The 26,085-nt window shown below is 53.8% G+C and overlaps 1 protein-coding gene across 1 annotated transcript in view; it reads left to right on the top strand.

Annotated features, from left to right (window-relative positions):
• INPP5D (inositol polyphosphate-5-phosphatase D) overlaps window positions 1-26,085 on the top strand; it is a gene marked incomplete at both ends in the record, with an annotated part of 92,576 nt that overhangs the window by 30,180 nt on the left and 36,311 nt on the right. Inside the window, 3 exons of the mRNA XM_084228027.1 lie at window positions 12,225-12,375; window positions 14,437-14,608; window positions 19,967-20,107. Of these exons, the coding sequence (XP_084084153.1) occupies window positions 12,225-12,375; window positions 14,437-14,608; window positions 19,967-20,107 (464 nt within the window). The remainder of the gene's footprint in view (window positions 1-12,224; window positions 12,376-14,436; window positions 14,609-19,966; window positions 20,108-26,085) is intronic.

A 26,085-nucleotide genomic window follows, 5' to 3' on the forward strand; every position in this document is an offset into this window, starting at 1 on the left:
GCGCTCGGCGGGAGAACAGCCTGAAGCAGAGCAAGTGCAGCGGAAGTTCCCTGAAAAGGCAGAAGCTTATCAAAAGATAACGACCACCAAGAACCACTACAAGAATGCTAAAAATCTTATCCCGTCTTTCTAGAACTACAAACTTTAATCCCTTATTTGTCTTTCTAAACTTCCTTCTTTCTTCTATAATGGTCATTGCTTGTTATGTAGATCACCTCCCTGATGGTGATAGGCTGAGCCCATGAGCAAGCTGATTTCTTTGATATTCATTCCTGTGCTTTTGGAAAACATATATATACTGGTCACAAACTCAAAGAAAATTACACTCAGATTTTCACTCTTGAAGTGTGTCTGTGTGTCATTTCTTTCGCCGACGCCCTGACCACCCTGCACGCTTCTCTCAACCCTGAGGTGGCCTCATCGTCTACTGCTGTGCTGGTCCGCGGCAATTCTTAGTATCCAAGACTCATGCCCTGGACTTATACTAGCTCATTTAAACACCTGGCTGAGTAGGACTTACACTCTTCATTCATAAACAAGGAAATCAGCTTAGCCTTAGAATTAAATTCCCTAATCCAGGTCATGCAACTATTTAGTAATGGAGCTAAGATGTGAGTTTGTGGTGATGTGGTATTTATATATATAATATATATTTATAATATATATTTATTTATGTTCCCCATACAATTGCAACCCCCTTATTTTGACCCCAATCCCTCCTTTCCCCACCCCTACCCCCCACAGTGTGTCTCTGGCTCATAGTTGTTTTGATGTGGTATTTTTAAAACTTAGTTGCAAGCATTAGAAAATCTGAGAGTTCATCTAAGAATCTGCATTTTTGCCTTTCTTGAATATTTTGAAATTCTGGAAGCTCTTGGCCTATGTTACCCTATAGCAATATAACTGGAGGTGAGTGGAAACTGATTCATTTAAAGAAGCATTTATTCAATGTGCTACAGTCCTCACCTCTCCCTAGTGTCTCACATCTCACCTACTTCATTCACATCAGACTTCAGAGTGTGAAAACTTACAGGCCGTGTTAGCTCCTCTTGCCCACTACTTCATGCCCACTTGACCAAGATAAAAACTGAGATAGAATAGAATACTTTGGTGATGAATTCAGGTCAAATCAGAAAGATCACAACAGAATGAAGGAGTCGAGTCCTTTTTTAAAATCAGGCTCCCTGATTAAAACTGCAGTGTACTCTCCCTGTAAAGCAATGTCTCCACATACCTTCTTAACCCCTTCGATCCCCACCTGGTGCTTGCATAGCCCTCCCATTAACAGGCAAACACTTGAGTGGGTGTCTTTTATTTGAATATGTTCCTACAAAATGTGTCTTGTTTCCTGTGCATACATTTTAAGTTTGCCGAGGTGATATCAGGGTTCTCGTTTTGTTTTCTACTTTCTTCACAAGAAATCTTGTTCTTTCCAGTTGCTGTCAACACTTCGAGTATTTGCTTCTGGCTGCTGCGTAAGCCACACCTATGCCCAGACCCACTCTACTGTCCATCATCCCAAGGATGGACACTGAGTTCCCCTCCAAAAGTCTGCCGCCGCAGACAAACCTGGGACGACCACCCACCCCAAGGTCAGCCTTGGGTCACGTTCCCAGGGGTGAAATTGCCGGGTCATGGACAAACACATTTTTAATGTCTCAGTTGTGCCTAGTTGTCCTCCGATGGCCACACTGGTCTCCACACCTGGGGTTCTTATGCAGAACAGACCTTGAAGGAGGAGGAGAGGGTGAAGGGACTCTTCAAAGGAACATCCGTCGTTGAGATGGAATTCGGAACAGGCTCGCGCCACCAGGACCCCCAGAACACACAGGCAGAGCATTCAGGGACAGCAGACAGTCCTCAGAGGGGAGCTCCTGGCTCAGAGGAGGGGACCGGAGGCCAGTGCCATCAGGGCACCGCCACTTAGGCGCCAGCCTTCTGCTTCTTCACCTGTGGAATGGGAGGGCAGCAGAAACTAAGTAACTCAAAAAATAGTCATTCATTCAATCAGTCGTTCCTTTGTTCATTTCAGCACTGGGGTCACTAAATACGTGGGTTGGGACGGGCGTGTGCAGAGGGTAAGATTGGCTGCTGAGCCCAGGGTAGGGGTGCAGGGAGGAGCAAGGGGGAGGGGTGTGGACCCTCCACGTCTGAGCCAAGGGGTAGGGGGCTGAGGCCCTTGCTGTTGGTGAGGGGAGGGGTGGAGAGTTCCAGGGCCACACCTGGCATCAGCTGTTGAGAGAAGGCTCAGGACGGACACCTAAAAAGACTGATCTGGGCACAGGACCATCGCAGCTCAATTTGTCCATAGCCAACCCCAAACTTGGGTGCCATGGTTCACTAAAGAAAGGTTCTCAGAAGAACTCAGAAAGGGGGTGGGATTCCCTGGCGAGAGAAGGGGAGAGCCAAGCAAAAGTACAATTTAGATGAAGACCAGCCCCAGCCTGATTCTGCACTTGACTCGAGTGTGAGTTGCACCTCCGGGCTGCCACCACCAAGGCAGAGAAGTGGGCTTTTGTGCGTGTGGGCCGCCCTGCGTGGGCCTGGGAAACATGGAACCCCTCTCCCCCAGTTTCTCCCATTCTCCTGGATCTTCATCCAGGGGCTCCGGGATCTTCTGAGGGCACGCCGTGGATGGAGGGGGTCACCTGCGGGTGCAGGCTGACGCCTTTAGCACAAAGCACAGAGCCCCTCCCTGGGCCACCCTCCAGAAGAGGGGAGATGGAAGCACACAACGGCCAAAGGATCCTGGGAGGACTGGGTAGGACCCCAACAGCACTGCACGCAAGGACCGAGCAGTGACTGGACACCACACCGACTCTGACATTGCCCTCTGCCTGCCACGTCACCTCTCGGCCCGGCCAGCGCTTACCATCCTTGTGACTCCGCTGGCCCGCTGCTTGTGTGTCTCGCTGGCCCAGCTGGCCAAACCCTTGCTGTAGGGTCCTCACCCACCCCCGGCACTGTCTCCCCCCAACAGCCCCTGCGCCTTGTCATTGTTTCCTCAATGCTCCGTCAGGCTGTGCCTCACTTCTTTGCTGCACCCTGGGCTTCAGTCTGTGTGGAGATGGAGGCTGAGCCCTGGGTGGGGGCATGTGTGCGGGCTGCTGCCTGCCACCGGGACTGTTGGTTCTGGTGTCCTGTGCTCAGCTCAGGTGCCCCCGGTGGACTGGGGAGCTGGTCCTGGAGAGTGGCCCCCACAGGTGGGGCGGGCAGGAGCTGGCGCAGTGGCGGGCACCTGGGCACAGGAGTGCTGTGGCCTCCGTGAGAGTCGGGCATGTTGGAAAGGGGCCCAGTGTGTCCTGGAGGCCACACAGAGGACGAGCTGAAAGGAGGGGGCTTCTGGGGTCTGGAGAGAAACATGGTGGGAATGAAGGTGTGGGGCTTGAATGCGTCCCTTGTGGCAGGTCCCGGTGACAAAAGAGGTTGTGCGGGTCCCAGTGACAAAAGAGGTTGTGCGACATTGGACACGTTACCTAATCTCCTGGCACTTCAGCTGCCCTGTGGGTAACTGGAGATAATCACGCCATGAAGTTTCACTGAGAGGGGACTCAGGAAAAGTTCATTCCACCCTTTGAGTTTATGTTCGTCAGTGTTTGCTGTGTAACAAACACTCAAAACCTCACAGCTCACAACAGATGCTTCTCGGTGGGCTCAGCAGGTCAGCCATGGTCGGTTGATCCGACGGTGCTCTCCTGGGCTCAGCTGGACCAGGTGGGAGTCCTGGTTTCCAGTCAGGCCCCAGCTGCTCCTCACGTCTTCATTTTGCTCCAAACTGAATGGCCAGATGGTTTCTGGGCCAGAGTAAGGATCCAGGAGAGGTAAACAGAGACCCGCTGCGCCAGCTATCCCTGGACTTAGAGCGGGCACTTCTGCCCATGTCACATGGGTCACAGCAAGTTGCCCAGCCAAACACAACATCAGCGGGCAGTGTAAATTTATCAAGAGCTGGTGCCAGGGTTTGCAAGGTGCCATGACAAGTGTGTGGGTGCAAAGCTCTACAGAGGTCAGGGCATCTGCCTGCGTCCCCGGTGCCCAGACTCCTGTTCTCGTGGTGCCTGGGGAAGGTGTAGGGACCTGACACTGGGTCATCGTTAGCTGTCGGCGGCGACTCTGCTGACAGAGGACGTGTCCTCTCCTGGGGTCTTCACTGTGGGCCTGAGCTCCGAGATGCAAACTGCCAGGGCAGGCGGAGCACTGTCATCCCGGGCCCCTTGCTCCAGCGGCGGTGACATCAAGAGCGACCTCAGATGGTAGAGCTCTGACCTGTCATTTCAGTACCAGCCAGAGGTGTGACTTCCCGGCCCTTCAGCCTCAGGTCCTTTGATGCGAGAGCTTCAAAGCCCTTAGCAAGTATGCGCGGTGCACAGGGCACAAGCTAGTGTGCAGATATCAGAGTGAAAGGCAGAGATTTGGGGCCTCATCCTCTCAGCCTCTGTTGGGCTGAGCAAAGTCCGCGAGGTCACAGCCCGGAGCTAACTGGGCATCGGCTCCCCGGCAGGAGACCCAGGGGCAGGGCTGCCCGGCCACAGGCTCTGTTGGGTGGGGTGGGCACCCAGCCTGGGAAGGAGAGGCCGGAGAGTGGCCCCAGGAAGCAGGGACTGAGAATGGAGAGGTGGGGATTACAAGCCCAGGGAAGGGGGCTGGCCTGGGGAGGGGACGGGGTGGTTCTGTGAATCGGCAGGGACGGCGACTTAGGAAGGAGCACAGCCTGGCAGGCGAGCAGATCCCAGATCCCGTGCCAAGCCATCCAGGAAGTCTGCCCCAAACAAAGCCAAAAAATGCTGAGAGCCCAGCCATAGGAAGTGGGGGCTGGTGGGAACAAGGGAGATGGGGGACGCTGGCCTGCAGGCGGGGCCCCAGACAGAGCCCTCCCCGACCAGTGCCAGGCTCACCAGACCTGGGCAGAAAAGGCCGCCCGGGCAGCCAGGTTGAGCCTGGTGTGAGCAAGAGGCAGGGGTGTCTGGAGGCGACTGCTGGTGGCAGGCATGGGTTTGTCTCCTGCGTGGTGCTCCATGCCTCCTCCCAGGCTCCCCACACAGGTGACTCTGAAGCCGCCTGGTCATGGCCTTTGCCCTTGGCAGGTCCCCAGACATGTGGCTTTGTGAATCCGGCCAGTGGGCAGGCCAGCAGAGACAAGTCCCTGCCCACAGATAGCAAAGCCAGCCTCCCCGCCCCCCAGCACTCAGGAGGGCAGGCCCACTGCCACTGGGGTGCCAGGTCTCCCCCTCCAGGTGGTCAGCACCAGAGGCTCGCATCTCCTGGGGAATCTCAACCACCTGATTCCAGCCCAGGTGCCAGGGCCCCGTGCCTAGTGTCCACCTGTCCAGCTGGAAAGCCCATGTGTCCCACCACCAGACCCATCCTCCTCCTCAGGTAGAAGTGCCCCCTGCACACTGGTCTCCTGATGCCTCTAACCACCAGGCAAGTTTACCAGGCCTCTCTCGAGATGCGGTGTGCTCGTCCATAGGACGGAGCTGAGGTTCCCCCCAGGGACGCTGGGTGCGCTGTGATCAGGTAACGTGCCCCGCACCCGGCCTGCTCCACGTCCTCCCGTTTGGGGAGTGGGGCCCTCACCTGGGAAGATCCAGAAAGGCTCTAGGAGGCCCCTCTGGGAACCCTTCTGTCGGGAACTTGACACTGTGGGCCTGTCCCAAGGGGCCCATCCTGGGAACGTTCATTGTCATAGAAAGACCCGAGGGCAGGTGCAGGAGACCCTGCTCCCCTGGGCCTGGAGAACCCAGCTGCCTTGAGCCCACCCCGCCCCGCTCCCCTCCAAGTGCATTGGCAGCTCACAGCCTTCCAGCCCCACAAACCCCAATACCAGGCCATTATGAGACCCGGCAGCTCTTGCCCCTCAGCCTGACAGCCAGAAAGCAGCCCCTCAAAAGTCCCGCCAATGGTTCTGCGACATCCTCCATGTGCTCGCTTTCTCCTTTCTCAGCTCCTGCTTGTGTGGGGCTGTGGCAGCCAAAGACACTTGATGAAGCTTCTCAAGCCCCCCGGCACCTGGAGAACACAGGGTCCCCGTCCCTACCTGGTGCTCTGCCCAGGCCCCAGAGCCCGGTCTGCCATTCTGCCAGCTTCAGCTCCCCCCAGAGCCCACGCGTCCAGTCCACCCAGCTCTCAGGCTTCCCAGAAGCGAAGTCACAGGTCCTGGGGAGAACAGAAGCCTCTTCTGTCTCAGCCCCTCTCCCCAGCCCTGCCTCCCCCAGGCTCCTGTCTCTGTAGCAAACCATTAAGGCAAGTTATTTAAAATTTATCTCTGAAGCAAAACCTGCCCTGCTGGTCCAGGGGAGCCCAGTCCTGCCCACCCCGCACCACCCAGCACACCTGGATTCCTCACCTGCGTGGCCAACAGGCTGTTGCTCCTTCCTGGCCAGGCGGAGCAGTCTGCGTCACCCCCTCGGGGCCTGTGATTCCTAGGAAGGGGCTTGGGGCAGGAAGTGGTTAAGGACTGAGAACAGCCCTGAGGGCAGAAGGTAAACCGAGGCTGCACTTCAGGAGCTGCCAGAGATGGGGAGGGCAGAGGCGGGGCAGGAGGAGGTGGGTCGCGGGAGGTGAGTCCCTGCAGGGCCCGGGGAGGGTAGGCCACCCGGGCGTCCTCCTGCCAGCTGCTGCCTCAGTGGAGAGGACACTGTCGGGTCTCAGTAGCTTCGGACAAGGTGGCAGCAGGCGGCGAGGTTCCAGAACACAGACCGGGCCCGGAGCAGCTTCCACCGCTCATTCTGCCCCGTCGGAGCAGCTGCCTGTATAGACGAGGGTGAGGGGGCACAGGCCGGGGAGTCCGGTGCTCGCACTGCCTCTCGCCGTCCTTCTCTTCACAGCCAAGTGGCCACCTGCTTCAGGCCCGTCCAGGGACTAACTTGAAAGAGATGCTCTGCTGCGATGGGGTCCGGAGGAGGGTCCCTCCCTCCCCCCTGCTTCTTAATACTTTCCACCCCTCATAAGGGGCCGCAAGGACCGCACATGCTTTCACATTTGCTCCCCGCGTTCCTGCGTCCCGGTGGTCTAACCGGCGTCTGCTCCCTCCTCGCCATCCAACAACTTGCAGCTGACCTTGAGCAACATGGGTGGGAGCTGAGGCGCCTCTCGTCCTCAGAGAGCTGACTCGAAGGGACTCAGACGCCCATACATTGCTTTTGCTTTTGCATTTAAAATGCAGGCTGGCAGAACCTTGGGGGTGCCCTGAAGCCCGTCTTTCCTGGCTCCCCGTGCCAGCTTCCTCCTGGGTGCAGAGCCCTCTTTCGGTTCCCCATTTAGAGATGGCAGACAGGGCTGAAGTCAGAGTTACCCCCTGGGAAAGTTCAGCCCGTGCTCCGGCCTTCCTGTCCCGCGCCCCCTCCCCCCGGGATTGTGACAGAAGCACACACGCTGAGCTCACAGCCTTGGGCCTCCAGGGCCCGGACACAGTGTCCTTTGTTTTAAGGACTCTTCTGGCAGTTGCTTCCTGAAGGCTGGGGCAGGCAGCACCCTCTGCCCTCGTCCTCCCGGAACCCTCCCCAGGAACCTGGTGCGGGGTGCTGGAGATGGCAAGCCGGAGGGGAACAGGGCCTCTCCCTGCCAGGCCTCGCTTCTTTATCCCCCCCCCCCCACTTCCACCCTTGAGGTGCATCTTCAGCCGGCAAGCAGGGCCATAGCAGGCCAAGCCCTGCGCGCCCCTTGGCTTCCAGGAATCACAAGTCTGTGGGGCGGCAGGCACAGCGCGCCTGGCAGGGAGCTGTCAGCAGGGCCTTGGTGTGATGATCTTGCCAGAAAGTGCCTGAACTTTCCACAGACCTGGAGATTTTGACGGGAGGCAGTAGAGTTGGGTGTTTTGTTTCACGAGCTAAGCAAACCTTCCACATGTTTTCTGAGGGGATTTTGGCTGTGGACATGCGTTCCGCTCCACGCTGTCAGTCCCGGGCCCCTCGAAGGGACGCCTGCTCTGCCCCCACGTGTCCTGCATCAGAGGCAAACTTTGAGCAGGGTGAGCTGCTCTGGGCTTTGTCAGCATCAACCTGCCTGCTAGGTGCTGTGGGTGTCCACGAAGGAGAGGAGGGGTCAGGTGGGTGCGGGTCAGGGAGAGGCTGCAGAGCAGGAATCCAGACACCCAGCCTGGCCCTGGGAGCGGGGTCATCGTGCAGCTCACGTTTGCAGCTTTTCCTTCTTCTCTGTTTCAAAATGACTTGATAAATCTCATCAGAGAGGCAGTGGCTGCCCGATGAGGAACAAAGTCTGGAGGCCTCGCCCAGCCGACCGTTGGGGATGGAGGGCAGCCCCCTCCCCTGGCGGAAGTGTGGCCAGTTCCCCGCCTGGCCCAAGGCCACCGGCCTCGCCAGCAGAGCACGGGGCCTCCCTGCCCACGGTTCCACGGCATCTGGTCCCTTTGGACCTGATGTGCTGACACCTGTTCGCTCCCAGCCCCTGGCTTCTGGTCAGGTCAGCCCCTGGGACACTCAGCCAGCAGCCAAGGAGGGGAGACCCTGGCCCACTCCCTCCCCTTGAGGTCACCACCTTTGGGTTCCTGCTCCTGCGGGCTCCCCTCACACGTGGCCATCCGGAGGTGGTAACTGAGCTAAGTGCTCCCCGCTGTTAGCTCTCGAGTGCTGCACCCCTCCACGGACAGCCCTGCACTGTGTCCGCCACCCCCCACACAGCTGAACGTGACTTCAGCTTCCTGTCACCTCAGAGGATCTGTCACATGTATGTGACAGGCACCACCTCTGGGTGCTGCAGTTAAAGCGGCGGGAGAGGGAGCTCCTCGTGGAAGCTTCTCTGCATCCCCAGCCCAGGCTCAGGCCAGGTCCTCCCTCGCCGTCTCTCCCAGCTCCAGTGCCCCCCCACGGCACGTCCCCCAGCCACCAATTGCCAAGCCCCTCCAATTGCCAAGCCCCTCGCACCCTCGGTGGGGGTACAGTTGTCAGACCAGCCGCTGCCCCTGGGAGCAGAGCCCCTGTCCTAAAGGGACCCCCACGGTCCCACTGGTCCATGTTCAGTGCCCTGAGCTGCTGGAGGGTCTTTGTCTGGCTTCTACCAATTCATCCCACACAGATTTTGATTTCGAGTGAGGAACAGCTATTGGGGAGCACACAGGGGGTGTGGGGGGCTACTGCCCTGATCACACTCTCTGAGAGCAGGAGGGGCTGGGGGTGTCCTGACTCCATGGGGGTGGGCACCAGGGCAGGGTAGTGGGGAGCAGGGTGATGGGAGCACGTGGGGAGGCTGCTTCTCTCAGGCTGGGCGTGTGGCACCTCCCACCACGGTGCCTCACCCCAGCCTGGGCTCACTCAGGCCTGTCTACATCCTGGGCACCCTGACCTTTTCCTCCTCCTGGTCCTGTTCTAGAAAGAGTGTCTGTGAACTGCTTTAAGTCTTAGTGCCGAGAGCAAAGACCGGGGAGGACCCCTCTGTGCGAACAGCTCCCCAAGGAGAACTTCACTGGCCTCGCTGCCCCTCCGCCGTCACCATTCCCTCTATCTGTGCATCTGTGTGTCTGTGAGTCTGTGAGTCCGTGTGTCTGTGAGTCCACATGCTGCCCATTAGCACAGGCTGCTCCCGCTGACCCACCTGTGCCCAGCGAGTCTTTGCTTAGGGGGTTCTGCACCTAGAGACCTGCTCCCTGAAGAGCCCCTTGCTTTCCCGGGGTGCCTCCCTCTCATGGGGGTGCAGGTAGGCATCCTATCCTGCCCACCCAGCAGTTCCTTTGTGGGCACTCGCTGGCTTGCCCACCTGCGGTCCCTCCAGACCAGCAGCTCTACTGTCCTTAAGGTTTAGACTCAACCCTCATCCGTCCCCTCCTGGGACCCTGAGCTCCTGGGCAGCCTCAGCCTTGGTTTGCCAGGCCCCGGCTCCACCCACGAGGTCGGCCTGCGACAGCGCTCAGCACCCACCGCCAGGTTCGGGTCCTCCTGCTGACCTCCCGCCTCCTCCGGCCTCCCTCGGGGATGTTCTTGCACAGCGAACATCTCTGGAATCCAATGTGTCCACAGGCAGTGATTGGGGATCTTTGCTTCAGCTTTAGCAGGACATAAAGTCGCATGTGTCCTAGCATCCTTGTGCATTACAGCCCCTGTCTCACGCCCCGGTGCACACACGCTCCCCAGGCCCCCGCCAGCTGACAGCCCCTTCCCGGTGCGCGTGCAAGTCATTTCACTTGACTGTCTCTCATATTTCCCTCTCCTCTTCCCTTCCACCTGATGGCTTGTCACCCATTAGCTGCAAATTCTTTGACAGGATGACACTCGTCACGACTGCTCGAGCTGAATCGAGTTCACCCATCTGGCAGCGTGTCAAATTATTTTTGTTATTCTGTGCACTTTGGTTTTGAACCTATTCAGGGACTTTTAGAAGGCCTGGCTGTGCTACTCGGGGATCTCTGGTTGGGTAATGCTTGAGGGGGGCTTTGTGACAGCATGGGTCACAAACGCTTCTGTTAAACTCTCTGTACGTTTACTAAATAGCTGAGACCACACACTCAAATACACGCACACCCGTGTGCAGATTTATATGTACGTGCCGAGCATATGCACCCACAAATACACCCCCAGAGAGACAGAGGCCAGGAGGGACGGAGAGAGGCCACACCAGAGCTGTGTCCAGGTGAAGGACAGAGGCGGAGGCTGGTGGGAGCCCATGGTCCTCCCGCCACTCAGGGTTAATCAGGTCTGAGTCTCGGTCTACACTGGATGTCTGCCCAGTCTCGGTCACCTGCCTTCTCTGCTCTCCTGACCCCACTTACCTGCAGCCCTGAAGACCTTCCACCTTAGTCCCCAGCCACCTGGAGCAAAAGGCCCCTGACTTGAAGGCGGGTGGAGACCCCACTTGCTAACCAACTGGGTGGGCCTTCTGACCCCACCCACGTGTCTCCTGGCCTCTCCCGTGTGCGGTGGTCCCATTCCCTCCAGCAAGAGCGCAGCTGGCGGCCTTGGGAGAGCAGCCGGACCCCTGACCTCCACCCCCAGATGGCTTTCTCAACTCATTTCAAAATGACATGACTGGCATTGACACGATGGCTGTGATGATAACGGGGTGAATCACAGGCACTTAGTGTTAGGACTAGGGGCGTGAGGCGTCTTTGAGGCCAGGAGGAGTGGCCTCTTAGTGCCACCAGCAGCCTGGCCCCTTGTCCTTGGGCAGTGGCAAGGCCCTCGGCTCCCCCAGGGCCCGGCTAGCTCTTCCCCCTCCCCTCAGGGTGCGCCCCTCACAGCAGCATCGCCCTGGCTGGATTGGGCACCTGCCTCACCCTGTCCACCTTGGCCCTGAGCCAGGAGGGGGGCGTCCAGGATGCCTCTGGGTTTCTGGCTAGACCAGGGGGGGAATGAGGATGCCAGGAGAGGCAAGGCAGAGGGGAGAGGGGAGGATGGGCAGGAAGTTGGGACAAGTCTGATTATGAGCTGTCGGGTGTCGCATTGATGAGGACTCGAGTCTCCTGCTTGCAGCCCTCCCGTCCTGCCCTGCCTCGGGCGGGTACCGGCGTGGACAGGAACCAACAGGGCAGTGGGCGGGGCGGGGCCTCGTGGGGAGCACGGCTGTCCAGGGCCACCTGGGATTTCCTGCTACAACCTCAGGACAGGAGGTTGGAGCCCTGGCCCCAGGGCCTATGAACTGCCCAGCAAAGTTACCTGCAGGCTCTTCTGTCATTCACAACAGAGATACTGATCGGGGAAGTTTCTGTGCTGCCTCGATCATATCTGAGTTTTGGTTAAAGACAAAATTATAGCAAATGGAAAAATTTTAAATAAAAGCAAAACAAGGGTTAGAATAGATTTTCCTATGTTTAAAAATAAATGATCTTTGTATGGGGGGAGGGCTGGTAAGTGATTACAGTAACAAAAACACACACACAGAAAAGTCTAGAAAAGCATCTTCCAAGTGACTGAAAGTAGTTCTTTCAGTGTTGTGGACAATAAGTAATTTCTTTTTCAAAATTTCTGCATTTTCTGTTTTTGCCATGATGAAAACGTAAATCTTACAGAATGCAATGCTTAATTTTTTTAAAAAAGTTTTTCACTGGGAGGAAAAGGATCTTTCAGACGGCCCGTTGGTGCCTTTCGCAGACGCCTCGGGGCTGCGGGCTGCCGGGTGTGCAGCGTGGGCGTGGCGGGCAGACACTGCGTGGGAGGCCAGGGCTTTTTCTGGACTGTGGTCACTGTCTGGCCACGCAAGTCGCCACTGCAGGTGGCCTTTGTGGTGGCCACGTCCCACCCAGTTCCAGCGCACCTCTGTTGGGATTCTGTCCTCAGGCATCCGAAGGTGTCCCCATGAAGTATTTCACCAAGCTGGACCAGCTCATCGAGTTCTACAGGAAGGAGAACATGGGCCTGGTCACCCACCTGCAGTACCCGGTGCCGCTGGAGGAGGACGATGCTGGGGACGAGCCGGAGGAGGAGACAGGTAGGAGGAAGCCCTCGGGACCTGCCCTCCAAGCTCGGGCGCAGGGAATCCTGGGGTGTTTCTCCCCACACAAGTGCTCACAGATGAGCTGGGTCCCGCTGTCAGAGGACAAGTTAGGAACACAGGGTCTGACTTCCTGCTCCCCCCGCTGCTGAGCTGTGTGACTTAGGGAGGTTTCTTGGCCTCTCTGAGCCACAGCCGTCTCTTAAAGAGACAGTAACAGGTAATAGCTCCCTGCCAGGGTGTCAATGGGTGAGTCAATGAATGTGGGGCCCCGGGCCTGACCCATAGTGAGGGTTGCATGAGTGCAACGACCATCATCAAAGAATTTGGATTTCACTTCAAGAAAAGGAAGGAGGAAATCCTTACACCTGACCGGAAGGATGAGGCTGTGCTTTAATTCCTTATAAAAAGAAAACTGCACCCCCAATATGCTGGAGCCAGGCCAGCCCTGTAACCAGGAGGGTCACAGGCTGAGCGAGGAGAGAGTGTAGGGGGCAGTGCAGTGGGGGCGCTCGCTGGGGCCCTTCTTTCCCCTCGAAAGTTCACTTCCTGAAAGTAAACCTGAGATCCGGAGTGAAGCCAGAAATCCCAAGGCCTGGAAGCAGCCAGGGTCGCCCCCAAGAGAGGCAGAGGCTCCCAGAGAGCTCGGGCCTGGCTCCTGGCCTATCCCGGGGCCCCTCTTTATCTCTCCCCCATCGCTGGCTGGCGGCCACCTGCCCACCTTCCTGGAGACCCATCTTGACAGCTGAGGGTGAGATCTGAGGAAGGGCCATGGCAGCTCAGGGGACAGGTGAGGGTGGCTGAGTGTTTCAAAAGGAAGGCAGCTCCCTGGAGGCAGAGAGGGACCCGCAGGGCATGTCTCTTGTCACCACCCCTGGCCAAGCTGTGAAATGGCCAGAGCAGACAGGTCCACACATGAGTCCAGAGCCACGCACCAGCCACCTGTGCTGTCCCCCAGCTGTCCCTACCCCCTGGGGTCCCCCTGCTGTCCCTACCCCCTGCTGTCCCCCTGCTGTCCCCCTGCTGCCTCCTGCCCCCAGGCCTTGGCCCTGACCTAGCAGTGTTCTGCAAAGATGCCCCCCCAACTAGCACCCTTGTTTTCCTTGCTCCACCCACCCCGCCCCGCCTTTCTACACCTCTGGGGACCACTGTCTGGGGCAAGACCCTGACACGTTCCATAAGGGCTAGAAAGAGAAACTATGGGTTTCGCTTCCCCAAAAGAGACCCAACTGTGGCTTGAAGTTGAGCACATGACGCTCACCCACCACCACCCCCGTGGAAGGTGTCTGACTTGCCTCAGGTCCCCAGGGTGCTGCCTGTCCCCAAAGGGCTCACAGACCCGTTGCCATGGAAGGAACCAGGCCGTCCAGGATGTGCAGGCCTTGTCCTTAGTCTCCTGGGGCTGCTCTGTGGCTGGGGCCAGGCCGCCAACTGTGTGGAAAGAGTCTGGGGCAGACGGAGGGCCTGGCCGGGGACTCAGGGCCTCACCCACATGTGGCACGTGCAGCATGGAGAGCTCCGTGAGGGCAGAAATCCCACCTCCCAGGCCAAGTTCCAGCCACTTGCTTCATGTTCCAGTTCACTGAGTGAAGGGAGCTCTCACTTTCTTCTGTGTGTCTCTGAGGGTCAGGCAGGAGAGAGAAGGAAGGACAGAGGCTGGAGAGAAGCTACAGAGGACAGGGGCCCCAGGTGGGAGAGAGGGGAGCAGTGTGGCCAGGCCTATTCTGGGGTCTGGGCTCTGCCCAGTCTGGGCCTCTCTCCTAGTCCAAAAGCCGTCCTCGCCCTGCCGCCTGGGGCCATGGGTCTGTCCAAGGCCCTCTGACCAGAACAGGTGTTTGCTGGGCACCTCGGTGGACAAACACTGTATCGGGTCCCGGGTCAAAGGCCTGTAAGACCAGGTCCCTGCCCTCAGCAGGCTTCCTGGCGAGGCTGGGGGTGGGGGGCGGGGCGGCGGTGGACAGGAGGGCCAGGGGCCGTGCAGCAGACGGGACCTCGCGTAGGGGTGTGGCGGGCCTGCACCAGCCCTCCCTGCAGCACCCCCGCTCTTCTCTTGGGCAGAAGCTGTCCTGTCTCCACCCGAGCTGCCACCCAGAAACATCCCTTTATCCACGGGGCCCAGTGAGGCCAAGGAGAGCCCTGTTTCCACGGAGAACCCGAGAGCCACTGAGGTTAGCCGGCCCAGCCTCTCCGAGACCCTGTTTCAGCGACTGCAGAGCATGGACACCAGCGGGTGAGTCCCGCCTGGAGGCCCCTGGGTGCTCACTGTGTGTCAGCCCTTCCACCCCAGGACAGTCTGCCTTGGAGCCTCCGGCCCCAGGTGTGGGTGTGAGGGAGCCCGCTCACGTGGCCTCCTGGTGGCCTGACTGGAGGCTCTCCCTGGCCCTGCCGCGGGGAAGGGCAGGCTCCGGAACTCCATCCAGCCGTCCGGCACGTGGCGTGGGCCTGCCCCCGACTTTGGGAGTCTGTGCTCTTCGCTTACTGGGTTTGCCATAAACGCAAAAGCTGACTTCCCCTGTCACAAGTGCCTCTGCTGCCGTGGAGGCTACTGAGTTGAGGCCCAGGAGGAGGAGTGGCTGGCCCTGCAGCCAGGACCCCCACCAGGCACTGCAGCCGGGACCCCTACCCAGCCCTTGCTTTCCTTGCTACCCCTAGACGGGTTAGAGCAGTATTTCCACGGTGTATATGGAAAGGGTGTGCGGGCAGACTGTCTGGCACTTTCGTCTTTGCTCACTCTGCCCTGTGTGCTCAGGACCTGGGTCCCTCTGAGTCCCCTGCTGGTCCTGCTGGCGAGGGCTGCAGTTTCTTGCCAGATGGTCCCATTTCTTTTTTTTTTTAAGATTTATTTATTTATTTATCCGTTTATTTATTTATTTATTTACACAAGCACTGGGTACAGTCAGAAGCGCGGGAGGGTGAGAGAACCCACCAGAGCCAGAGCGGGGAGCAGAGCAGGCAGAAGGACCGAAGTACACTGCTGAGGGGAGCAGCGGGCGGCAGGAGAGGTCTGCGCGCCATGCGGGACCCTCCTCCGGTGGCCGGGGAGCAGCCGGGGATCGAACCCGCGCTGCAGAGGCTGCGGGCAGCTTCGCAACCCAGCGCTCAAACACTGCGCCACCAGGGAGGCCCCAGATGGTCCCATTTCTCTCTAGCAAGCCCAGCGTTTCCCCGGATGCTGGAAGAGGGGGGCCTGCTGGGAGGGCTGGGGGAGAGGAGCGCTGGTTGTTTTTGCAAATCAGAGGCACCGACTTCAAGACAGGCGTGGGGGACGCACTCACCGGAGGAAGCCCTGCGGGCTCTGTCTTGCACCTTGCCCCCACGCCTGGCACTAAGTGGGCATTCACGAGTATGCTGGCCGACCGGGCGTATCCGTCCACAGCAACTTCACGGGCTAATAATCTAAAAACACTCTTAATCAAAAAAAGACCACAAAGACAATCCTGATGGCGGGGTGCATGTGGCATCTCCAACTTCAGAAGTCATTTGGAGATGATCAGGGCTGCTCTCCTGCCTCCTGACTTGGCAAAATACCAAGAGAATTCCCAGGGGTGTGCATCAGGACCTGCTGCTAAGGTCCCTGAGGTGCTCCTGTTCCAGCTCGAATTAGCAGACTCTTCTCTGCACCCTCTGGCTCTATTTCTGCTCCTCTGAGTGACTTCTGCTATTTGTCCAAAGCTAACTCTGCAAGATTTGGAATATGTTGATACATTATCATGGTTTTTCCCAATGTATGTGTCTAAATAACAAATGTTTATTGAAATGGTCCATGGGGAGCCTGCTGTTTAGTTTCTCTTTGTCTCTAGGATGGGCTGCTGAGTGCAGAGACTTGCTTGTGGAGGCAGGAAGGCTGCCCAGCTGTGCCACCATATGGTGGCCCCTTCCACCCCCCAGGCTTCTGACTCCTGCTCCCCTCGGTGTGCATCAGTCCCTCCTCTCTGGGTTCAGGTGTTCCCCAGGGTCCAAACCATGCAGCATGACAAGGGACGCAGCTGAGCCCCCACAGCCTCCGGGGAGGGGTGGAGCAGTGGGGAAGGCCGTGGGCAGGGGTGTGCTGGTTTTGCTCCTCAACTAGCTGTCTCTGGCCATGGAACCTTCCTGAAACTTCTGCTTGGAGATGGGAACAAAAGTAAATGGAAATGGTGGAGGGACCCACAAAAGAGGGGGCACAAGGCCCACCCTGCCTCCCATTCTGGGTCTTGAAAAACCAAGATTCTGCCTTGTGTTTTAAAGTTCATCTGTTCCATTTACAAAATAACTTTTCACATAGAGGGCACCTTTAGGTGACTCTTCATTCAGAGGTAACCTGCTGTCTTTGGGGCAATATGATCTAATCAGGTTGTGGTTCTCAGGTTATTACAAGACAGCTGAGCAAAATCAGCTTTCTCAGCAAACATTTTAATAATTATGGCTTCCTTCATGTTACAAGTCAAGAGCCCTTGGAAGGGTTATCACACGTAGCATAATATTATCGCAGAGGTTTTGTCCTTTTTTGAAAAACAGACTTTAGCAGAAACTGGATATTCATGATGTCAGGACTCAGAGTCAGTACAGATTAAACATAAATGTTCTGACAACTCATGTGTAGATGGCCTCTGACTGAGCTGCCCAGGGGAAAAAAATCAAGATGTGAACCCTTTCCTTTCTAATCTTTTTTTTTTTATTGAAAGATTTATTTATTTATGCATACAAGAGCTGGGGTACAGGCCAGAGGCGTAGGGGATGAGAGGATCCACCAGAGACAGAGTGGGGAACAGAACAGGCAGATTAACTGAAATACACTGCTGAGGGGAGCAGCGGGCGAGTCAGGAGAGGTCTGCTGCGCCATGTGGGTTGCTCCCTGGCCAGGGATCGAACTCATGCTGCTGTGGCTGCAGATTGCTTCATAGGTTGCATCTTAACCCTTGCACCACCCTGGAGGCCCCCCCTTTCTAATCCTAAGAGCAACAGCTTTCCCTTCTCCCCGGGATCCTACAGAGGCACCCTGGGACCTCCAGTATCCCCCTGGGTCCATGCCCAGGGGCTGAACAAAGCTATTTGAAGCTTGTAGTCATTTTTCATGCAAGTAAATCAGCATCCTTGAGCCTCAGTCTCCTTGTTTGTCACATAGGAATAACAAATGAAACATTGCTGGGTTGAAGAGTAAGAACGCTAGTCTAAAATGAAGTAGGAATAGCATCTACCTCATAATGCTGACGTGTGAACGAGAGGGAAAAATGGGCATAAAATGCTGAGCAGAGTGACTGTGAGTATGATTTTCATTAGTAGGAGAACAAAGATTCAAAACTTAGGCAGGGCATTGACTTCCGGGTCACGGCCGAGAGGGCTGTCACGTGGAGGTGGAAACGTCTGGGCTATGGGATGGTCACCGAGACCCCCACGAAGGACCAGAGGCTCGATACTGAATTTTAGACAGCGACCAATCATTCACTGAGCCCTTTCTGCAAGAGTCACCGCCCCTCTGAGAGTGTGTCCAAGGGCAGCACCTGAGAGGTCTCCGCGAAGAAAAAGGAGAAATAGAAGTGTCCCTGCACCCTCTTCAAAGAGCTCCCGAGCTGGAGACCATGTTATGTGTCTGCGACAGTCACCCAGCCCAGGAAGCAGCTCTTGGCCCCCGCCAGTTCCTCAGTGAGGAGAAGAGAAAGAAGAGGAAGTCCTTGGTTCTCTGGCCAAGTCCCCCTGACTGGAGGACAAAGACCTCCCCAGACCTCAGACGGGGCGAGGAGGTGACCAGAGTTAGCAGGAAACTCAACGCCGCAAGAAGAAAAGGGCCAGAGGCCGTGAGCTGATGAGTCAAGGACTCCAGGTTCCACGAGGCCGAGGCCGGGATGTTCTGCGGGCTTGCTCGCGGGGAAGGACGCAGGGGCTGGCCGTGCCTCCCTCCCCGCAGAAACAAGAAGTGGGGGAGGCCAGGGAAGACAGTGCCAAGAGGAAGAAGGAGAAGACAGCCCACCAGCAGGGAGGATCCTCTGCGGGAGTGGTCAGGAGAAGTCAGTCACAGCCGGGCTCCAGAATGCTTCCCAGCGGGAGCCGTCCCCAGGCCCGGGGAAGGGGAAAATGACGCGCAAGGGAAAGCTGAGCTGCTGGTGTGGAGGGGCCAGCCTGAAGGAGAAGATGCGGAAGCAAGCCGGCGCCTCAGAGGAGGCGCCTGAGCCAGACTGGGAGGTGGTGCTGGAAAAGACGGGCGGCCTGGACCAGCGCACAGGCCAGGCGAGGCCATGGGCCTTGCAGGGCGGACCTGAGCCAAGCAAAGCGGAAGCGTCTGCAACCAGGGAGCAGCCAGGAGCCCCGTTTGGCCAGTGGGATGCTGCTGGGCTTGAAAACGAGGAAAATAATCTGAAATTCAAAGATTTGTCCTTTCCCTCAGCCGCTGGCCCCACCAACATGATGGGAAGGCCCCACCTGCCCCAGCAGGGCCATGCTCACGCCTGCAGCTGAGCCTGCAGCTGGGCATTGGGGTGCCCTGAGCTGGGAGGACACCGGGCAGCCTCCACCACCCCAGGACAAAGGCTTGAAGCTTTCGTGCCCACCGATTTGTGCCCCCAAACGACAGGGATTGCTGTCGTTCTGGGTTTGTGAATGAAAGCATCTGACGGTTGTCAAATCAAACTCCCGAGAGGAGAATATGCTGATGTGCTCGGACAAACTGGGGAGGACAGGGCTGGGCTTGTTTTGGGGAAAGGAAGCTGGTGGGTGGCTCGCAGCCGCTGTTTCTGTGCTAAGTCTCCCGTCCCTGTGTGTGGACATTGGACCTAAGTGCTAACAGCCAGCGCTCTGAGTGCTTAGCATGTGCCCAGCACTTATGAAAGTGCTTCTCATGAATGTGGTTCATCGCCAGGATTATGAAACAGGTGCTATTATTAACCCCATTTTATAGAAGAGGAAAATGAGTTTCAGGGACGAAGTCATAATATTGCCCATGGCCTCCCCCCTCCAAACAAAAAGTTATCCAGAACAAAAAGAGACAGAATGTAGAGCAAGGACCACACCACCTCACCACACTGGGGCGAAGCCTGAGCCATGGCAGGGACAGTCCTGCCTTCACCCTCACTCCCCAGGCCTGGCCCAGACTTAGATGGGACCTCGGGGTTTCCTCGGTTATCTGGCCCTAAAGAAATGCCCACGTGGTCTGTGCACAGGAGAGCAGGTGCCAGGGTTTAATCACTTCCCCGATTGCTAAAGAATGCACCATGGCCATGCCAAGGCTGGTAGCGGTTTAACCCACTTTATCTCCTGGGGCCTTAGAGGGCCTTGAAAGGCTGGCTTCCCACCCACAGGCGGCAGACTCCTGCTGGGCCGAGCCGGCTCTGACGTCAGCCATGCAGATGGCTTTGCACTCGCGCCTGCTAGACCAGGGAGAGGCTCCAGCACGTTCATGACATGGTGACAGTTACCAGCGAGGGGGAGAGTCTGCACAGTCAAGGTCAGGCGCTCCTCTGCCCTTCCAGCAATGCAGGGAAACGCAGCGGGTGCTGTCCCAGAGCACGCACGGGGTCTCAGCTGGAGCCGGACAACTCAGATTTCTCCTCTACTGTTAGTGTCCATGGCTTAATGAAAAGGCTAAGCATGTTTTCATTTCTTTTTTGTTTTTCAGGCTTGCGGAAGAACATCTTAAAGCCATCCAAGATTACCTGAGCACGCAGCTTGCTCTGGATTCTGACTTTGTGAAGACAGGCTCCAGCAGTCTCCCGCATCTGAGGAAGCTCACCGCGCTTCTGTGCAAAGATCTCTATGGGTACCACTCCCTGGGGCGGGGCGGGGAGGGGCGTGGACGGAGCGGGACAGGGCTGGGTCAGAGAATCAGCATAGTAGGGGGACCCCTATGCGCCCCCTGGCTGGCCATCCTCTGCATGGTACTCAGTTGGCAGGACGTCGGAATCTTCGTGTTTGCTTCCATGGTAGTTGAGCTGTATCTTGTCTTTTTTTTTTTTTTAACTAAAGGTCATTGAGGCCAGGGGCTATGAGCAGGGGTGGGAGGGAGGCCCCTGCCAGCCTTCCCGGGATTACTCAGGCCCAGCGTCCGAGACTTCTGCTGCCATTCTTCCTTTTTGCAGCCGCCCCAACAGTCGACCCTAACACAAGGGCACCAAGAGGAAATACCCTAGAGTCGGCCTGCCTTCTGCATGGGTGGTCATGGCCAAGGGCGCCGGAGGTGGTGGAGGCAATTCACTAAAATTGCCAGTTTCCATCATTTGACCAAAATTCTGATTTCTTTTCAAATCTTTAGATCTTTTTGTTTTCATTTCATTAACATCCGTCTACACAGAAATGATTTGGAATGTTTTATGAACTGTAGACTACATTTGAAGTTCATCAGGAAAAAAAGATAATTACAAATGATCACAATCGTTTAAAGAAATGATTTCATTAACATGAAAACGGATGTCGAGTTTCGTTACATTTTAATAATTAGGAGTGCTCATTAGTCAAAGATTCCTGTCCAGCTCTATTGGAACCCTTGCCACTACAGAAAGTTTTAAATAAAACTGGCACAAGGGGGAAAAAAAAGATTAGAAAAGCAACCTTCAGATGGCTGATGTGCCAGCTGAAGAATATTTTAAATGCTTTTGCAAAAGCTTGAAAAAATAGAAAATAATATTCAAAAACATCTGAAAGAGCCTGAGAAGCCCCATCATGAGTGAAAGGTCAGCACTTGAAAAACACACCATTTGACGGTGGCAAATCTCGCTGCCATCGGCCTCTCCTGCTGTATATTTTATCACACATACGGCATTTCCAGAATTCCCTTGTCAAGTTTGCTGGTGCCATCTTAGTGCAGTTAATATGTAAAAATGACTTTCCTTGTCGGTAATCAAATTGAACTTTCCTCCTGTGGGCTTGTAAGAGTCCCATCAGTGCAATTGGCAAGGTAGCAAATAATTTCTTGGACAAATTGAACCCTCTTCAAATGGACCAATCAGGTTTAATGTCAATGTCAAGGTTTCCTCTCAACTAATGCAATTCCAGCCAGACCCAGAGCCATCATTTTTAATGTTTCCATGGAGGGATTTTTCCCCCGTTTGATGATGTTGTTATAAATCATATGTCACTAGGGAAAACACATCTGTGACACTTCATTTTTAAGAAACACAATTTCATATGATCAGTCCCAAGTTTTCATTTCTAATGAAAAGCCTGTTCTTTGTGATTTTTTTTTTAAATTGCATGATTTATATTGAGATAACGTTGGTGTACAGTACTGCATATGATTTAGGGGTACAGTTTCACCCCTCTTCAGTTGTATGTGACCACACCATGCCCCCACCAAAGCCCCATAATCCTCAGTGTCCACTGGGCCACTCCCCCTATGCTCACACCCTCCCCGCGCCCTCTGGGAGCCTCAGTTCTGAAGTCAGAATTCAGGGTGTGTTCAGGTTTAGTTTTGTCTGTCCCTTTGCTTTGTTTCTTTGTCCACCTATGAGTGAAACCATCTGCTATTTTCTTTCTCCTTTATGACTCACTTCTTTGTGGCTTCTTTGTCCAGGAGGAACATACCTTGACTCTGTCCTCTAGGCAGCTGCCCCCAGTCGCTCTGCCGTGGGCAGATTTTCCCAACCTTGCAACCTGGACTTCACTGAGATCGGGCCACCTTAGCCTTAGGGGGCAGGAGATTCCCCCACATACCTGTTTCTGAGTGCATTGTGCCAGAGTGGAAATGTTGCAGGTGTTTGATCTACTGAACCCTTAACTTCTGTTTAGAACCAGGGATGCTGGGATTGGCCTCCACCTTCATAGGGAAAGTGAGACCCTGGCTGGATACTGGGATGGAATTTTAGAAAATCTTAGATGGGAACAAAATTACATTTCCCATCCTCCTCCATTCCTATAGATTCTGTTCTGAAAAGTGCATAGACTTCAAACTGCTTTAATTGAAACAAGTCTTAGATTCATTCATTCATTCAACCGATGTGCAGGAACATGTTAGGGCAGAGGCTGGGGAGAGGTTGGCATAGGATGGTCAGATTAAGCAAGTAAAAACATAAATGCCCAGTTCAGTCTGAATTTTAGGTAAACCATAAATAATTTTTTAGCATAAGTATATTGAGATATACTTTTACTAACAGACTATCCATGGTGTATCTTCAATGCACCACTAGGCAGGAACCACAGTGCGGAAGCCCTCCCTGCAGGCACTCTGAAGCATCGTGACATGATCTGTGTTGGGCTTGTAGAAAAAGGTCCCGGGAGGCAAAAACCCCCAAGCAGGTGACCTGTCCAGAGCTGCGGCAGCTGTGACATGACACTGCAAGGGGAAGTGGAGGGTGCGGTGGGGTCTGTGTCTGCTTTTCTTCTGCTGAGTCCCGGGGTTTTGACAGTGCCTGGTACACAGGGAAACCTCCAGAGATATTAGTCCAGTGGCCCAGAGCTTGGGGCCATGCAGACCCTGAGAGCTGGTGTGACCTGGTATTTGTGCAATGGGGCAGGAAGCAGTCTTGCTCTCTGATGGATGTGGGGTAAGGTGAGGACGAATGGAGGGTGACCCCTGGGTTTTTGGTGTCAGCACCTAAGTGGATGGTGATGACAGTTCCTGAAAAGGTGAAAATCAAAGAAGTAAAGGGGAGATCTTTGAGCTCGGGTGGCTGCAGGTGCTATTAAGCATCGCTTGCACAGAGCCGACCGTGGGGTTAGTGCTGGAAGTCAGAGGGTGGGGGATCTATTTGGGACTAGTCAGCATGCAGCGGGGTAAGATCACCACACTGGAGAGTGTGATGGAAGAGAAAGTCGGGGGGAGGAAGAGGAGGTGGAAGAGCTGAGAGTGTCTCTAAAGGTGACCAGGTCCATCTACTCAGATCACCTGGACCAGTGCACATAAATAAGACCCCAGGTGTGAATGGGAAGGACTCTGAGAACTGAGGCAACAGCGCAGCAGGAGGAGAGCCCTGCTGGCGAGCTGTCATTCACTGTCAGTCCCTGCAGCTGGCCCGAAGAACAGTGATAGCACCCAGGCTCGGGAAAGATCGTAAACCCAGGTCAGGTGGTTTAGAACCAGACAGAAACTTCTCCAGAGAAGTCATCAAAGTGTGGAAATACTTGACGACCCCCAACTGGAGAAATGGAAAGGATTGCAAGAGGAATTTGAGAATAAAATATCACAGTGTGGGAGAGGGTGTTTTATCTATGAGGTGAGAGCAGGGTAAGGACATCAATAAACAAGCACCAAGCAAACACATCATTATAATTGTTTCATTGGAGGGGTGTAAAATCAAACCCATTGTTTTCAAATCAGATTTGAAAATCAAATCACAAAGTAGAGCAGAGTATGAGGGAAGTATATATAGAACTGGACAAAATAAGCATATGCAGAGAATGTGTGATAAAAAATTGATAGTCTTTGGAAAGAAGGCAGAGATTCAGCTTATAGCTGGTAGTAGGAACTCCCCAAGAAGCAGAGAAAAAATGATGCATGGCTGATGACTAAGTGTACAAAAGAAAATTTTTTTTCCATGTTTATAAAAGAGCCGAATCCAGCTATCAAGAAACCTCATAAAGATCCAATTAATAGAATAACCAAAGAGCAACACCGAAATCTCTTCTGAGAATGTTTCTAAACCACCAGGAAAGATGAATTTAGCAAGTAAATAATAAGGAACAGCACCCTTACTTTAAACTTTTTCAATATTTAACATTATTCATACTCCTTGAGGAGACAAGAAAAAAAAAATCTTATCTCCACAGAGGAGACTATGGACCTGAATGCAACCTAGATGTTTAGCTAAAAGAGTCTTTTGCAGATTTAAAAAATTCTTGAAAATGTGATCACATGCATCTACTTCAAAAAGAACCTAAGATTTTTCCCCAGAAATTCTTAGCACTGGTGATCCTAAAAATAAGAACCCAACAGCTTACTGAGCATCTGGATATGAATATATCCAAAGCAAAAGGGCTCATTCTCAACTTCCAGAACACAATATGATGCAAATAGAAATAAATAATAAAACTAGCTACAACCACCCAATCATCTGGACATTTTTAAATCATTTCCTATATCATAGATGAAGTAAGGAAGGAACAGATGCAGTAGGGTAGGTGTGGGGGCACAGAATAATCAATCCACTGTATATCAGAACTCTGTGTGATCAGCCAAAACACCACGTGGAGGAAAAATCATAGTTTTCAAAGGGGAGTAGAATAATGAGTCAGTCACACAAACTTAATCCAGACTGTGAGTCTCTTGAAGGCATCATGAATTCTGTCCTGGTCACTTTGATATTTCCGGCATCCAACAGGTAGCTGAAACATTAATTTATTCAACATACATGAACAAAGATGGAAAGTGTGCCACCATGAGCTGGGCTCTCTTCCAGGGCCTGCAGATACAGTAATGAAAAAAACAGTCTCTAAGAAGCCTCTGTTATTGCAAGATACAAATGTTTTAAATTAATACATCGCATATTTTAAACTTGCAAGGCTATCTGTAAATTATAGCTAAAATAAAATCTCTCTGACAAATGAACAACTAACTGCTGGAAACAGAGAGCAGGGGGGATATGGTAGAAAATAAAAATAAATAAATTAGGAAAGAGTTAACTAAGAACATTTTAAATTAGAAATGTGGATTTGATTGTCTGCATTAAGGATTTACAAATCAGTAGTACAAATAGTGCACAATGAATCTTCAAATTATAATTAAATGCCATAAATATTTTTTAGAAATATAAATACTACCATGTGTGCCCTCTTTCGAACTTTCAAAGAACGAATTAGCATAATCTATAAATTACTGAGTGACAAAGATCATCTAATTCAATGTTCAAGAAAAATGATCCAAATCCCAAACCTAATTAAGATAAATAAACTATACCCAGATTCATTAATTAATACAAATGTATAATATTTTAATACCATTCTAGCAAACATCAATATAATTTAATGATAAGAAAAATAGAGGATTTATCTAAGAAATCACTTCAAAGAGAAGTCAGCATAAAGAAAACACTGTACTTTAGCAGTAGTTTAAGAGACAAAGGAATCATTTGCACAGATGTCCTAACAGACATGTGATCAAATGTAAGTCAGTTTTTATTTTTAAATAAAGGAATAAAAGGTATCCTTAATAATGCGTTATGTGCCAATGTCAAACCAATTAAATTACACTTGACAAGGAAGCATTAAAATTTTCCATTAAACACTTTAACAAAAGAAAAAGAGATGTCCTTCACCGAGGATTTTTTTTTTTTTTTTTTTGCTAAAGCAAGATGAGCAAATGAAACAAAGAATGGAGGAAGCAAAAATAACTTGGGGAAATTAACCAACTTGCCAGAATAAGGTAGGAGGCAATTCTGCCTTTGGGGGTGCTGCAGCAAGGTCCTGAGCCCCCTCTGAGCTGTCCCAGGGATCTGACCCATTGTGGGCCTGCCGCCCTCTCTGTCCTTGCTCCCCCGCTTCCCTCCAGCTGGTGACCTGAAGCTGAACAAGATGGACCTAGACAAATCCTGTCTATGTGAAAAGGCCAGATCTCAAGTCTTCAGCTGAAGTCCTATAGATCATTGGTCACTCGGGCCCTAACCAACACTTCCAGGCAGGTTTGGGAGCCAGTCACATTTCTCAAATTTTTGCAAAGGCTAGAGGATTTTTTGCAAACCCTAAAGATTCAGCTTATCTATGAGTATTTATGTTTTTAGGACACTGAAAGGTTCGGCGCGGTAAAGAAAAGGAGAGCCAGGCTACATTTCTCAAAGGGAGGGAAAGTTTATTGCGCCCCGGGCAGACCTC

Source organism: Talpa europaea (assembly GCF_964194135.1).
Source record: "Talpa europaea genome assembly, chromosome: 1".
In the NCBI taxonomy this organism is placed as follows: Eukaryota; Metazoa; Chordata; class Mammalia; order Eulipotyphla; family Talpidae; genus Talpa; species Talpa europaea.